This window comes from Microcaecilia unicolor, chromosome 3 (genome assembly GCF_901765095.1).
Source record: "Microcaecilia unicolor chromosome 3, aMicUni1.1, whole genome shotgun sequence".
Lineage (NCBI taxonomy): Eukaryota > Metazoa > Chordata > Amphibia > Gymnophiona > Siphonopidae > Microcaecilia > Microcaecilia unicolor.
This window is the reverse complement of record NC_044033.1, coordinates 391087351-391104058: the sequence shown is the minus strand read 5'-3', so window position 1 is coordinate 391104058 and position 16708 is coordinate 391087351. Positions and strand designations below refer to the sequence as shown.

At 41.0% G+C, this 16708-nt stretch overlaps 1 protein-coding gene across 2 annotated transcripts in view; it reads right to left on the bottom strand.

Moving 5' to 3' along the window:
• Positions 1–16708, bottom strand: part of FZD3 (frizzled class receptor 3) — an 87340-nt gene that overhangs the window by 29990 nt on the left and 40642 nt on the right. For both annotated transcript variants that reach the window (XM_030198700.1, XM_030198699.1), the window contains exons 3-4: positions 6661–6857; positions 3661–4678 (exon numbers count right to left, since the gene is read on the bottom strand). In XM_030198700.1, coding sequence (XP_030054560.1) covers positions 3661–4678; positions 6661–6857 — 1215 coding nt within the window. The remainder of the gene's footprint in view (positions 1–3660; positions 4679–6660; positions 6858–16708) is intronic.

Here is a 16708-nt window from a genome sequence, read left to right as displayed (position 1 = left end):
TGTTATAACCTGGTTTGGTTTTAATACTCACTAGAACCTGCAGATTGTTGGCAAGGAGTGAGGAACACGGCATGTGGCTGTATTCCATTGTAAATGTTCTCAAATGAAATTTGATATTTCTCAAGGTAAAACAGCTCTAGATAGCAGACATATTACATAAATCAATGTGCTGTTATTTAAATCCACGAGGAAGCTGTGCTAGACATATATGCAGATAACCTTGGGTGACCTCAGTCATTCATGCTTAAGTGCCTCAATGGATTGTCATTCAAATACCTTCCCTTTTTACACCTTGTGTAATCCCTGCTTTTGCTTGTGACTGCACAGGGTACACTAGGTTTCTATCATCTTTCTTTCATCTCACTGTGGGAGAAAAAAAGAAGCACAAGAACCACTAACTGGTGGAGGCTTATGACAGTAGTAAGCATGAAATCCTTTCTCCCGCTACAAACACTGGAGTAAGAACAGGGCTGATGCAAAGGTATTAGGTGCCCTAGACAAACCTCCATCCTTGTGTCCCCTCTGTCTTAATATTACAGGCCTCTAGGCATCCCCCCCCTGAGATTTTGATAATTAAACTTAACTGTCATGATCAGCTCAATACCATCCCTCCCAGAACGGTCTTGTAAAATTGGACATCATGTTTTAAAATATATTTGAAATATATTAAACTATTTCATACATATGAGGGCAATTTCCAAAAGCCATTTACCTGGGCACATGAGCTATTTGGAAACTGCCCACCCTCCCTGTGGATAAAAATACAAATTAATGGTTTTTTTTTCCATTTGTGTGGCTTTCAGACTATTGGTTTGCTTTGACCATGACTGTTCTTTGTTGTTCCCTTGAAGCTGCCGCCCTAGGCTATTACCTAGTTTTGCCCGATGGTTGAGCTGGCCCTGATTAAAAAAAAAACAAAACTTAAAATGTACATTTTGCAGAGAAATAATAGTAATAAAACCCCCTGACATTCAGCCACAGAGATCAGTGTTTTTTTAAATGCTGGCTGCCAGAAATTATTTTATACGTGGATGTTCAGCACTGGTATCTGGATACCGACCAGCACTGAATATCCAGGTACCTGCAATATTGAGACCAGGGCCGTGCTGATGCGGTAAGCGAGGTAAGCACCGCAGGGGGGCGCTTGCCTTCGAGGGGCGCCACTGCCCTACCGTCCGTCTGCTCACTTGCAAAATCTTTCACCTGAACTTGTGATTCTCCTATCTCCGCTGCCCTCCCCTTTTCATGCAAAGGAGCAGTATTAATTGAGGCAGGCACGCTCTTCAAGTTACGTGAGAATACAACCAGATTGCTATTTATGCTTTGGTTTGGGGCTAGCTCCTCAGTCAGGATGAGTTTCAGAGCTTGAAACAGCATTCAAATTAAAGAGAACCTGAAATTTTAAAAGTGCTAAAAATAAGTTTTAAAAGTATTTGCCTTAAATCTAATTGCAGAATTCAGGTGCTGGGAGTCTGTACTTGGTTGTCATATGCTCAGATTTGTTTAAATCATATGCAAATTAGTCCGGTGTTTTTCACTAAACATTCCCATGAGTGTCTGTATGTTAATCTGCATTCAAATAGAGCTCTCTGATTGGATGATCAGCTTCTGTTAAGAAATCTGCCCGGGAAGTGAACAGAGTGAGAGCTGTCCTTTGCCAAGAGAGACATCCAGCTGTGACTTCCTGTGTTTGTTGACTGAAGTTATAAAAGAGTGCCTGATTGTGGTAAATGAGAAAATATAAGTGAAAAGAGATTGGTGGCGATTGAAGTTTCCCTAGTGAGAAAAGGATCTGAATATTTCAGGATTACTTGAAGTTTATGAAGAATAGAAAAGGGTGAATTTCAGTTTAAGAGTGTTTAAATCCTATAAGCTATACAAAGGCTAGGTAGATTTAAGTGACTGTAAGCAAGGAAACCTTAATATTTGATCTGAAATAAATATTTGATCTGAAATAGTTGATCAGAGATAAATGTTTGATCTGAATTATATCCTTTGGTGCAAAGGAGATTAGAATGCAATAGAGTATTTCTTTCTGTTTACCAGTACAGTCAAATAATTCCATTCCACTTAAATAATTTTTTGTTATATATATGAGGGAGTAGTATCTGGATTTATTGTAAATCAAATTGATTCCATTCACAGGAATTCATATTCACCTTCATGCATTCATCCGATATTATCTTTTAAGGATGAAGTTTTATTTTATGTTCACTCTGTCTCTTGTGAGCTGAGCACAGTTAGTTTCCTCAGCTGGCACGACTACATATTAGAGGTATTTTGATACTGTGTGAAGTTTTACCACAGACTGGTGACATATATAAAACATTCTCCTTGGATAGGATGTGATATGTGAAAATACATTTTGCTTTAATGAAATTGCTAAACTTTAGAGTCAGAGACTTATCAATGAGGGATACATACAGTGCTATTTTTTCCTGAGGTCCGGCTTACTTGCCTGCTCCCTTCTGTTCCTGCTCTGCTGGACGGGGCGGGGGGGGGGGGGGGGGGGGGGGGGGCGCCAACCGATAGTCTGCAGGGGGGCACCAGAGACCCTAGGCACGGCCCTGATTGAGACCAGTATCTAGATAATTAATTGGATAATGGTAAGACAGTCCTTTTGCTGTTTTAGCTTTATCCAGTTAATTACCCGGTTAGGAGACTGAATATTGCCACTAACCAGGTAAATGCCAGCTTTATCTAGATTCTGCCCTCAGACAATCATGGCACTACCCAGATACTGGAAGGTAGTAAGCAGAACTTATCCAGGTAAGAGTCGTTCCTACCCCAGATAAATCACACTAAATATTGAACCTAAAAATAATATGTGAAGATGGCCACCTTGCAGACCAACTAGAAGTGCAGATGACTGATTTTGTCTTCTCTGTTCCTACTGAATATCACTTCAATGAACAGAAGAAGTGCAACATATTGTATGCTGCAATTCCAACAAAGGACATTGTTGAAATAGATTTAGGTCCCCCCCCCCCCCCCCCCCCCCCCCCCCCATTTACTGTGCAATATGAACAAACATTTGGATTCTCTGATCTCAAGTTATTTGCAGATATATCTTTACAAATCAGACTACAATCAAGGATTCGAGTTCCTTGTCTTTCTTTTATGGTGGCAAAAGGAAAACAAACTTCTCTTAACTAATTCAACATGAACACAACTTTTTTAGTATGTATGAGGCCTCTCTGGGAGTAACTGATTGATTGGAAAAGTTAGGGTTATATTTTTAAATCTTCTGCTCTTTTATTGTCCAAAAATGATGAAATTAACATTAAAATGTAGACTGTGTCACCTGAACAAGGAAAAATATGGCATCATGATGAGTTTAAGATTTTATTTTTCTATTTTCTTTCTGCAGGGGGGAGGGATAAGAGACCTGACACAGTCAACATACAGTAGTAGATAAAGCTTGAAAATCATGTCGCACATATAAGCAACCCAAGAAGAATTAACTCCCTCCCCCATGTCATATTGCTAAAAGCATATAGTAATTAAAAGTCTATAAAGTAATTTCTATGGGGGGGGGGGGGGCTCAGTCGACAAATTAAAACAGCTGAAAACAAAATTAAAAGTTTGTAATCTTGTAACTTTTGTATTCTACTCATCACTCATATATGTATTCCGAGATACCCAAAAATGATTTCTTACCTGATAGGGGCATGGAATGTGGTATTCTCTGCAACGTTCCTGTATCCATGTTGTCTCCCACACACTTCTGTATGCCTGTTCATAGAAATAGCAGCCTATCACAACTAAGAGGGGTACAAGATACAGAACACTAAATACTCCAATACGGATCATGAACTTCACCAGCTTGTCCTGATTCTCCTTCTCTAAAGGGATTTCAATTCGAACCCGATTTAGGGAAATAATGCCGGCCAGCAGTAGTGAAACACCCACCACCACATAGAGGCAAAGGGGAGCAAGCACAAAGTATCTTAATGCATCAACATCATAGAGGCCCACGAAGCACACACCGCTGATACTGTCCCCTTCGATTTTGTTCATTGCTAGCAGGATGATAGTTAGTGTTCCAGGGATGCCCCACGCGCTGGCATGAAACAAAAGTGCTTTCTTCTCGATGGCTTCACTGCCCCACTTTGGCACGGCTGCCAAGAACCATGTGATAGTAAGGATGACCCACCAAACACTGCCAGCCATAGTAAAGAAATAGAGCACCATAAAAAGCATGGTGCAAGCCTTGTTGTGCGATCCTTGTGTCACAGTGGAGGCTTTATACTGGCCAGGGATGGAGGCATTGCAGGCTACACGATCTTCTAACAAAAACCCAATAAAGAAAATCAAGGACACCATCATGTAGCAGACAGCATAGAATATAATGGGTCTTTCTGGGTAGCGAAACCGTGTAACATCAATCAAAAAAGTTAAAAAGGTGAAAAGGGTAGCAGAGAGACAAACAATGGAAATTACTCCTATAAAATATCGGGCAAATGACAATTCTTCTCGTCTGAAGTACATATTTGGACAGGGAGGGGAACAGTCTCGCCGCCCCAAGAACGAGTATCCCAAATCAGGATCAATTTTCAACTCTCTTGGACACCAGAAGCCATAATCCCTCTGCACTGCCATCGGGGTTTCTTCAGTGAGCTCTCCAACCGAACTGAGGTCTGCAAGACGTGGATAGGGCTCATCACAATCTGGAAATCTAAAACATTAAAACACAGAAAAAAAAAACAGGCTTTACAAAATAATCTCAAAATTGTTTTTTGCATTTTATTTTCTGACTCACTAGGTAAAAAGATCCTCTGCCTTTTCCTAACTTCTTTTTTCTCAACTTTGCCAGTTCATGCCACTAGAACAGTCTACATTATCAGGGCTGGCCCTAAGGTTTCTAGTGCCCTCCTGCAGTCTATTAGTCGGCGCCCCTACCCATCCAGAGGCGGGATCACTATGGCTCCGCCCCCACAGTAGACACACCCCTTTTACCAGCCATGGCATCATTGAAAATATTACACCAGTATAGAAGAAAAATAACTTAGCACACAGACCAGGAATTAGGAGAACAGACAGTCTTGCCAACTCTGAAAAACAATGTGTTATCAAAATTTCAGAATCTAACAAACAGATCCCTATTCAGACACTTGGCCTTGCAGTCACACATGTAGAACAGAGATAGCCCCTCTTCAAATTCTTTAAAAATTAACCTGAAATCCTAAGAAGTTAGACTCTGCATGCAGCACAATAGCCTTCCCATCGAGCACAGCTTAGGATCTAGCTAGGACAGACTTAATCAGCATAAACTAACATATTCTACAATCTGAGTTGGACAGACTAACAGGAGTTACTGAAGTGGGAATGAGAGATAGGTGATGGTTAGGAATTGAAAGCATCTAGCCCTCCTGTCCTGTGAGTTGCTGTGTTGGGGGTGGAAAAGGGTGGGTCAGGTGCAGCACTAAACAGCAGTCTCTGACAAAACAAAGGTCCAGGCTCTGCTGTGCTGTCTCTGTCTGAGCCCTCTCTGGGCAGAGGTTAGCTGAGTTCCCACAAGTTATTTCAGAGCCAGATTCAGTTGGAGCAGTGACGTCCTCTGACAAACACAAGGAGGATATTTCTCTGCTTGGGAGGGGGGAGGGGACGGGACACAGAGCTGACAGCTTTGGAGCCAGACTGAGATGAGCAGCAGAGATTAGATACTGAAAAACAAAAGCCTCAGCAGAGCTTGATTGCTTGCAAAGCGGCGCCCTTGAAGGCAGGCGCCCCCCTGCAGTGCTTACCCTGCTTACCGGGTTAGACCGGCCCTGTACATTATATAGGAATCAGGAAGGAGTTGATGTCAAGGAGAGTAATCATAAAAGCTAACACATTGCATGGATGCAGTGAAGATTGTTAAGTAAATTTGTTCAGCATGCTTTTGTTTGTTTGTTTGTATTGTGTCTGTAGAAAAATGTCTATATGAAGACTGTAATTTAATCTAAAAGGAAAATAGGCTGGTTTTCTTTTAAACCATTTAAGAAAATTGTATATGTACTATTAGTGCACACTGTGCTATACAAATAATGGGAGTCCATTGCTCAAATAATTTAAAATCTGATATTTAAACACAAGGAGATTAAATAACTAGATGATATACTACAAATTCAATTTTAATAAATGTGATGATTTGTTTCTCCAAGAAACAATCAATTCCACTAAGTGTAATGCAGGGTCACACCAGCAGTCCATTATGTCCAATACCCTGTCTCAGACAGTGGCCAATCCGATCACCAGGAACAACCGGGGGGGGGGGGGGGGGGGGGGGGGGGGGGGAAGAACTGTATCAAAAAAACACCAGTGTGGGGGAATCCTCTCTCGTACCAGTTCACCCCCTCACCTTACCAACACCAGAAGATCTCTGGACTTTCTTACTTGTTTTTTTTCCATCCTCTTTGGTGGTAAGTGCAGCAGGTCCTGACTCCTGGAACACTTGGCCCAATAGGCCAATTCACCCAAGAGAACTACCATACAGATCTTAATGGGAAGATCTATTCCTTAATACTTTACTCCTAGAACAAAGAGGTAGCAATCCCCAAATCTTGCTGGCTAATTGTTAACAGACCTGTTCTCCACAAACTTGCCAAACTATTTTTAGATCCAATTATACTATTAGCCTTGTCCACATTCCCTAGCTACACGTCAAACTATTCTCACCTGTTGCATTCCATGTCCTCAGGCCAAGAGACACCAAACATCTCCATAAGTTTGTAACATTCACTGTAAGCTCGTTGGCACAATCTACGGCAGGGAAGGGTGACACGTCCATACTCCATGCAGATGGGAGCATACAAGGCACAGAGGAATGGACGAAAATCCCGGGAGCATTCCAGATTCACCATGGGGTGGAAAGGCTAAAACAAAGAAAACAAGAATCAAATCAGTTGCACAGCTGTACATGTCATGGATCTTTTAATCATAGGGTATAAAATCACAACAATCTGAGAAGGATATGATCTATGTTGGTGAGATGCTGTAAAATAAAGTAAATACTTTGTTGTTTCTTAAACAGCTGCGTCAAACTGAATACATTTTAGAGTTTAAAAGTGCCACTCTTACCGTTATAAATATCTTAGCCAACCATACCAGTCACATTAAACCTAGAACTAACCCTTCAGAATGAAAAAAAAAAGTAATCAGAATATATGGGGTTTGGTTCACGATTGGAAAATGGCAGTCCATTATATATTGCTGTGGTTGCCAAATAATGAGATAAGTAAACACCATGATGTAAAATAACATAAGAATGATGATTCTATGTTGGATGATTTTATTGATTGGTGACCCATATTTGTAATATAGAAAAATACAAAAATGATGGCAGATGACCATATGGGCTTATCCCAGTGCTTATCAAAATCTTTCTGTGGCTGTGACCCCATTATGAAGGCATGCGACTACTGTGGCATGGGCTGATGACATTTATATGGACTGTCTACTCAGATTGCAACTTCAAATTCATGTTTTGCAACCCCATTTGGGGTTGTGAGCCACAGTTTGGGAAGCCCTGGCCTATACAGTCTGCCCATCCATACTAACTACTAAGCTCTACAATCCCTTTTCTCGTCCTTTCTTTAATTCAAATGTGTCCTCACTTCCACTGGGAAGCTGTTCCACACATCCACATCCATAATCTGTAAAGAAATATTTTTTTGGAGTACTTCTGAATCTTTTACCTTCATCCTATGCCCCCTGGTTGCAGAACTTCTTTTTAATTTAAAGAGTCCTGCCTGTTGTGCATTTCTACTATGGAAGCACCTGAACATCTCTAACTATATATCGCCTCTGCCACCTTTCTTTCTAGAAATTGCATTTGTTTACCGATATATCCCACCTTCAGTTCACTGGATAAAAGTGGAGTAGAAATGAGTGATGGTTGTTTCTGAAGTTTATTTTTTCCTAATTGCTTTAACAATGTAGATATTTTGGCCCTGACTGGTACTCCCTCAGATTTTTAGGGGGCTCATTACTCCAGATTCCAATACTCTCCTTGTCTCGTGAAAACCTAGGATGTATTCTCTGAAGAGGGGCGTAGGGTACAGGCATACTTCCCCAAAAACTGACAGATCCACATATGATTTTAAAAATTCAAAAAGAATTTGGTGACACTATTAAACACGAAGCAAGACCGAATTGTAAAAATGATCCCCTGGACAACATGGGGAGAGAAGGAAGGATGAAAGGAAGGGGAGGAATGCAGGAATGTAAACCCTCAGTTTATATTCAAGTTAACATTTTCCCCCTACAAATAAAAGGGGGGGGGGTTGTTCTCTTGGGTTTAAATTCAGATGGGTTTATGTGAGTATATAGGGTAGTTGAAAGAAAAGCAGGAGAGGAGATATGATGGAGACATTTTCAATAACTCTGACATAAATGCACAGGGAGGGCCCTCTTTTCAATTAATTTTTTATTTAAATTAAATAACCCGCTCAATTTCAAAAATTATTGGTGGCTTACAACATTCATAATAAAATAAATATTTTAAAACACTTGTCAAAAATTAAAAGGAAGCTGTGGAACAAGGGTGCATAGGATGAAGGTGAATCTATGGAAATTTTTATTTACAGAGATGGTGGTGGATGCATGGAACAACCTTCCAGTGGAGGTTGTGGAGATGAACTTTACCCGAATTAGAGGTTGCCAAAATCGGCCAAAATCTGGGTTCGGTGATGCTTTGGTTCTGGCTGAAAATACCAGTGCATGCTAGGCTGAAACTGAAACCACCCTTCTCCATGCACTCCTTTTAAACACCTTGATGGTCTGATGGTCTCTTTGGGGCAGGAGTGATCCCCAGTCGCTCCTGCCCATGCCGGCTCCACAGTCAAAATGGCTGCCGAGACTACAGTGGCAGTCGCAGCCGAGATTGGACTCAGCATGAGCATTAGCAACTGGAGTATTGCTCCTGCCCATGCGGGTTCCAATCTCAAAATGGCTGTCGCAGGATATCATGGATATCACAAAAAAACAAAAACAAGCAAACAAAAAAACAAAAACAACACATGCTTTAGAGGGGCACACTACTAAACAAATAGCTTAAGGTTTATTGACTTGATTAATCACCTTTCACACAACACAACAAGGTAGTGTGCATGATAAATAAAATTTGGTGAGAGACAGATCAAAGGACAAACAGACTTATACAGCAATAAGCCTAGGCACATTAGGTAAACACTAAATTTATACAAATACACAGATACATCAGGTGATGAGAAGGAAAAAAAAATGTGTGTGTGGATAGATGGAAAAAAGACAAAACGTTTTGGCTGCAGCTGAGCCAGAGCCTGAGTTATAGGAAGGACTGTACTGCAGAGCCGTAGCGAGGGGAGCTGACACCCGGGGCGGGTCGCCGCTGCGCACCCCCCCCGGGTGCAGCACAGCGCACCCTCCTCCCGCTGGAGCGCACCCCCCCCCCCGGGTGCAGCACGGCGCACCCTCCTCTCGCTGGAGCGCATACCTCCCCCCCCCCCCCCGGAGCACATACCTGCGGCGAGGGACGAGCGGGAGGGCCGATCCGCCCCGACTGCACGTTGCTGGGGTGTGTCGGCTCTGCGCTGATTCACTGCTCTATCTGTCCCGGAACAGGAAGTAACCTGTTTCGGGGCAGAGAGGGCAGTGCACCAGCGTGGAGCAGACACCCCCCAGCGGCGTGCACCCGGGGCGGACCGACCCCCCCTTCCTACGCCACTGCTGTACTGAGCTATAGCTGTGTCCTGTGCGACCCGCCCACTGTTGCCCCCCTCCTGCCCCACCCAATTCACCACTTTCAACGGGAGAAGACTGTGGGCTGGGAGCAATTTGTGAGCCTTGTGCAGATGTACCACTCACATAGCCCTTGGTGAAACGCTGGATGTTGGAGATGTAGGGAATATGGGGGGTGGGGGCTCAGATCCCTAATGTTTTTATTTTCAGAGCACCCCTCTGAATAATAAAACAAGGGTTATCTATAAGATTTATTTCGTTCACCCCTAATTATTCTGTGTGCTGTTTTCAATCATCGCTAATTAGATCAGGCTGCAGGGTGACCTTATGAAATTGTGCAAGAACAGCCATGTGACCCACACTCTTCCTGACTAGACTGGACCTAAAAACATATTTACATTTAGCACGATTTGTTGGGCAAGCGATCGGAGAAGGGGAGATGGCCCCTTCACTGAGAGATCTGTGTGGTTGTGGAGACGGTTACAAAAGATCACGGGGAGGGAGGTACGTCATAAGAATAGAAAAAACCCTGTTTTTTCTGTATTTTTGCTGACCAATGTTAAGGTCACATGTAGGACAAGATACTATACAAGACAGCTTAAGAATTTATTGATTGTGAACTTTGTTACCAGCTTTTAGAAGATAAGTACATGCATATAAAGTGGCCCAATGTAATTAAGATAACTTTAATGGATATTTAGATTTATATTAATATTTGGGTTAAGATTTTCTGTGTTTTATACAGTTTGAAACCACATTATATCTAGATAGTGTAAAGCGGAGTTGGAACAGTCTGCTAGCTCAACCACAAGGTCAGCTGGTACAACAAAATTACAGTTTGGATACGTGAGACAAAAAACTGCATTAGTAGCATGAGGAGGTGGGAATGGAATTTGTGACAAAGGTACGTTGAGAGAAAAGTTTCTGGGTGACATAAGCATGTGTAATCAGATGACTGGTTAGTGAGATGTGCTAGATGGTAACTAATTTCCGGATTATTGTATAAATATGAGTGACAGGGTTCAGGGGGCTTCTTTGCTCCCAAGGTAGTGAACAGGATTGGAGACAAGGGGGTCTCTCTAATCAATTTGTTTTTCATATTTCAGACTTGCTTGGCACTTGTATTGCTGGACTTACATAGTAACATAGTAAATGATGGCAGATAAAGACCTGTACAGTCCATCCAGTCTGTATTCTTTTTCCTTTGGAATAAACTTTCTTATTTTGTTTCTAAGTAACTTGTGAGTTATTGTGTATATTTTATACTAGGTATAAGGCTAAGGACTAGGCTGGTGAGCGCTTCAGCTATCAGCTGGGGTAAGCTGCATGGGGTGATTATGTCTAATGTGTGATAATCGTAATCAGACACACCCAGAGGCAAAGCCCATCATCAGACTTGATGACGGCCAAGAAAACCTGAAGGAAGTGCCACGTTTTTAACAAGACATTGAATTTGACAAAGTAAGGTCTGTTCTTGTAGGTGAAACCTTGGCTATCAAGAGAATATCTGCATATACAAATAAGCACTGATTCCAGCCAAAGGACTCAAACAAGACTTAAAACCAAGCCTTTAATACCATAAATTGTAGTCTCTTAAGATGGTGATTAATGAAATCAAAAGCAAAGGTTAGATCTGGCCATCATCTAAAGCTGAATAAACTTCACTGACGAAAGCTGCCAGAATTATTTGTGCTGTGTCCAAAGTTAAACTCTGAATACCAAGGATGTAATATTGGTCAAAATTGGTCAATTGTTGACCTTCAACTTCTTCTATTACTTTTGTAACAAAGCTTAAGTTTGAAATTGGTCTAAAGTTAGAAGTGACCAGAGGTTCTAGCAAGGAATTCAAAACTTGCTGAATCAACATATGTTTCCAAACAGATGGAACCACCCTCCTTGATAAACTAGTAGAGGTAGTGGGATGGGAGCTTAATCCAGTTATACGGCATAGGATCTAACTGGCAATTAAGTAACACTGAAAGAGGATAGCAATTTTAATGAGCAAGTCAAAGTAAACTTCAACTGAAATGATTGTCATGAGGAAATAGGAATAAGGTCATAAATAATCCCATTGTATCTAGACATTCCCAGTTTGTCAACATGCAATAAGCAATATAACAAATCATATCTTCCAACTCAACCAGGTCTGGAGAGATTAAACTAGAATGCTGTGCTCCCGTTTCATTAAATGAAGTTCACAACTTACTAACATATCCCTTCAACTCTGGTGGCTTTGATAAAACCATATGTCCATCAGAAGAATCCATGATCAATAAATGCTTCTAGGTTAGGAGTATTGGGAATAAAAGCAAACATTTATCAGGGATAAGGAAGCAAACATTGTTTCTTGTGGGCTCGGATCTTTGGAATGCATTACCAGGAACCTGGAAGAAAAATCCCTAGTTAGCTTTAAGCATCTTCTGAAAGCTCATCTTTTCACCATAGCTTTTCCTGAATTGGTTGCGGGGACTAATTGATATTGCTTTTTATTATGGTATGAGAGTTAGATATTGTTTGATGTGTATGCTCTGATATGAGTGAGTTTTACTATAATTGCAGTTCCATTTCTTATCTTTTTCTATTCTTATATATTTGATTTTTGTAAACTGCTTTGATATTTCTTTTATGTAAAGCAGTATAATAAATTTAATAAACTAAAAACTATTTAAATAGAAAACTATAAGCCAGAATGTCAGTCGGCAGGGAGGACTCCAAATTACAAAAAAACAAGAGCAACCCGCTGGCAATGGAAAACAATTCACAAGCTGGGTTATTAGCATTACTAATGATCTTAGGTAAAAAGAAGCAAGAAAGTTATTTTTCTGGGTATTGGAATATTTCTGCACTTCTTTACATTGCAGTCTTAACTTCCACAGTCCAACATGGCGCTCTACATGTCACACCTGCCTCTTCAAAACTAAGACCACCGTAGTACCATGGATTATGCTTACCAGGTGCATTATTTCTCCTTTGTAATGGAGCTCTCTCATCTAACCTGGCCCTAACCCACTGTTCCAAGCAGTCACCTACTCTAAGAGGCAAGGTAGAAAAAATGTTTAGGTATAAGTGAAAAATGGTGATAAGATATTAGTATAGTAGACATGATCATTTAATGGTCTAGGAGCATCCATTAAAAAAAAAAAAGAAAAGTAAAAACAATCACTAAATGGTCAGCCCAAGACATTATTAAGCCACTCTAAGAATTTAACAGCATAACATCTCCCTCTATGTTCAAAATGACTCAGTCTAAAGTACAGCCTCTTGAATGAGGAGGGCCATTAATCCACTGCTTTAAACCTACTAAAAAAAAAAAAAAAAAGTGAAAAACAATTATTGGTGCAAGCATATCCTCTACATGGACATTAAAACCTCCAAGATTAATGAGGATGGGAAAATGAATAGGATGCACTCAAAAGATTAGTTCTGACAAGCCTGATGTGTTTGTGTCAGGCCCTAAAGAAACAGTTATTTCAGTTTTATTTGCTGCCTTTTTTCAGTTTATTTTTTAAAGCTTTTATGATTAAAATAAAATGTCAGCCAATCTTTATAAAAACACAACAAAACTTTATAATCTTGAAAGCTACTTTGATGTGGAAAAGCAGCATATAAATTTAAATAAAACTGTAATAAATCTAATAGGCTATAAGTTGCCACCATCCTTTGTGTCAGATTATAATGTGAAACAAAAACTTTTACTAAAATACATCTTTCTGCAGGCTGCATTCCTGAACTTTATAAATATTTGCATTGTACCAGGGTGCAAGAGTATTCTTTTAATCTTTTCACAAATATGTACAAAAAAAACCCCACTAGAGCTATTCAGTTTTTCTCTATTTGCTTAGGCCTCTGTTCCACTACAGGCCATATGAGGGACACACACAATATAAGTGTTTTTAAAAAAGCAGTTTTAAAATAGATTTCATTAGCAAACACAACTTTACTAAAATGTGCATGAGACAGATGTACATACCAAGGAGACCATGCATGCAAATCTCTCGTGCATATTCATTGTAGATATCCTGAAAACCTGAATAGTGAGTGTGCACCGAGGACTGGATATCCTGAAAACCTGAATGGCTGTATCCCCCCTCCCCCCAGGACTCGATTGAGAAGCACTGCTCTAAACTGACACGAAGCATGTAAACCTTGTTACATAAGTATGCAAGTATTGCCACGCTGGGACAGACCACAGGTCCATCAAGCCTAGAATCCTGTTTCCAACAATGGCCAATCCAGGTCACAAATACCTGGAAAGATCCTGAAAAAATTCAATACATTTTCTGCTGCTTATCCCAGAAATAAGCAGTGGATTTTCCCCAAGTCATTTTAATAATGGCCTATGGACTTTTCCTTCAAGAAGCTGTCCAGACCTTTTTAACCCCCGCTAAGCTAACCACCTTTACCACATTCTCTGGCAACGAATTCCAGAGTTTAATTACATGTTGAGTGAAGAAATATTTTCTCAGATTCGTTTTAAATTTACTACTTCACAGCTTCATCGCATGACCCTTAGTCCTAGTATTTTTGGAAAGAGTAAGCAAACAATTCATGTCTACCCATTTCACTCCACTCATTATTTTACAGACCTCTATCATATCTCCCCTCAGCCATCTCTTCTGCAAGCTGAAGAGCCCTAGACGCTTCAGCCTTTCCTCATAGGGAAGTTGTCCCATCCCCTTTATCATTTTCGTTGCTCTTCTCTGTACCGTTTCTAATTCCACTATATCATTTTTGAGATTCAGCAACCAGAATTGAACACAATATTCGAGGTGCGGTCGCACCATGGACCAATAAAAGGCATTATAACATCCTCATTTTTGTTTTCCATTCCTTTCCTAATAATACCGAACATTCTATTTGCTTTCTTAGCCGCCTCCGCACACTGAGCAGAGGGTTTCAATGTATCATCAACGACAACACCTAGATCCCTTTCTTGGTCATGACTCCTAACTTGGAACCTTGCACTACGTAGCTATAAATTTGGGTTCCTTTTTTCCACAAGTATCACTCTGCACTTGCTCACATTAAACATCATCTGCCATTTAGACGCCCAGTGTCCCAGTCTCGTAAGGTCTTCTTGTTAATTTTTCACAATCCTCTTGCGATTTAATAACTTTGAATAACTTTATGTTGTCAGCAAATTTAAATTACCTCACTAGTTATTCCCATCTTTAGGTCATTTATAAATATGTTAACAACAGCGGTCCCAGCACAGACCCCTGGGGAACCCCACTATCTACCCTTCTCCATTGAGAATACTGAACATTCAACCCTACTCTCTGTTTTCTCTCTCTTAACCAGTTTTTAATCCACAATAGGACACTGCCTCCTATCCCATGACTCTCCCAATTTCTTTTGGAGCCTTTCATGATGTACTTTGTCAAACGCCTTTTGAAAATCCAGATACACAATATCAACTGGCTCACCTTTATCCACGTTTGCTCACCCCTTCAAAGAAATGTAATAGATTGGTGAGGCAAGATTTCCCTTCACTAAATCCATGCTTTTGAATATGCTCTGTAATACCGTTCTTTATAATAGTCTCTACCATTTTGCCCCGCACCGATGTCAGGCTTGTTAATAGAACTGTCAAATAGGTATTCGGCGAAGAACTCAGCGCAGACACACCGAGATCTTTAACTTGCAATTTGGAACCCAGATGGACGAGATCCGCATACCATGAACATTTGGGCCAGTCTGAAGCCACCAGAATCACCAGAAGATCCTGAAACCCCCACCCCAACTGATGAGGGACTGGGATCGGCTAGGTCCAGGATTTCCTCAGAGGACCAGCATGAAGATGGAGACAGATGTTCCACAGGCAAGATAACTGCAGCAGCAGCCGCCATGTTGGACTGCAAAGAAGGAGAGTGTGCGGGAACTCCCCATGTGGGAAGGTGCCATGTTTTCTGCCACCGCCATGGTGGAATCCGAGTAGCCCCCCATGCAGAGCCTGGATGTTGCTCACTGTGGGAACAGCATTTCATGGTCTGTTGCCATTTCTTCAGTAACCACGACATCCGGCAGAAAGACCAAGGCAAAGGAACATTCACCCAGCAGCAGAGCAGCACACCACGGTTCCTAGCAAAAAGAACCACCGCCTGAAACGGAACTCAGAAAGAGAGGAAGAAAGGATCAGGATAGCAAAGGCATGGACAGAAGAAAAATGGCAAAAGATATAAAAAAAAGTTATGCTTTTTTTTTTTTGAAAGAGGTATAATTGGCAAAAGGCAAGAGGTGAAAGTACAAGACTCACAGATACTGAAGATCAATGTGCAGACAGAGATGAGGGGAAAGCAAAATTGCTCAATTACTTCTGTTCAATAGTCACAGAAAAAAAACACAAAGGTCCTCAGAGGACTGCTTAGATATTAGAGCTGTACTGAATATTTGCATTCGTTTCAGCCCCAAACCGTGCCCAGAATACATTATTCGTATTCAGCCGAAGTGATTTATATTCAAATACCAATAATACGGTGCTTTGCTGTGCTAAATTCTACTGAAAAACACTTGATCACTGATTTCACGTTGCTTTTTTAAAATTGTTACGTTAATCGGACCGAGACGTAGTATTAGATAGCACCCTGTATTTAGACAATTTGGATTTACCTAGCCTCTCTGATCGGCAGAGAGAAGGATTGAATGCACCAATTACAGAGGGAGAGCTGATGTTGGCTTTACAACAGAGTGCTTCTCACAAGGCTCCTGGACCTGATGGTTATAGAGTGGAATTTTATAAACAGTTTTACGATCAGATTCAGGGGCCTTTATTGAATTTGTTTAACTCAATGGTGGCTAAGCAGACGCTCCCTGCTACATTTCGAGAAGCTCAAATTATTGTGATACCTAAAGAGGGGAAAAATGTGATGGACCCGGGATCTTATAGACCCATTTCTTTGATCAATGTAGACGCAAAACTATATGCTAAGATCTTAGCCAATCGATTAGCATTGATTTTACCATCCCTGGTTGAGGAGTCCCAGGTGGGTTTTGTGCGGGGAAGGAC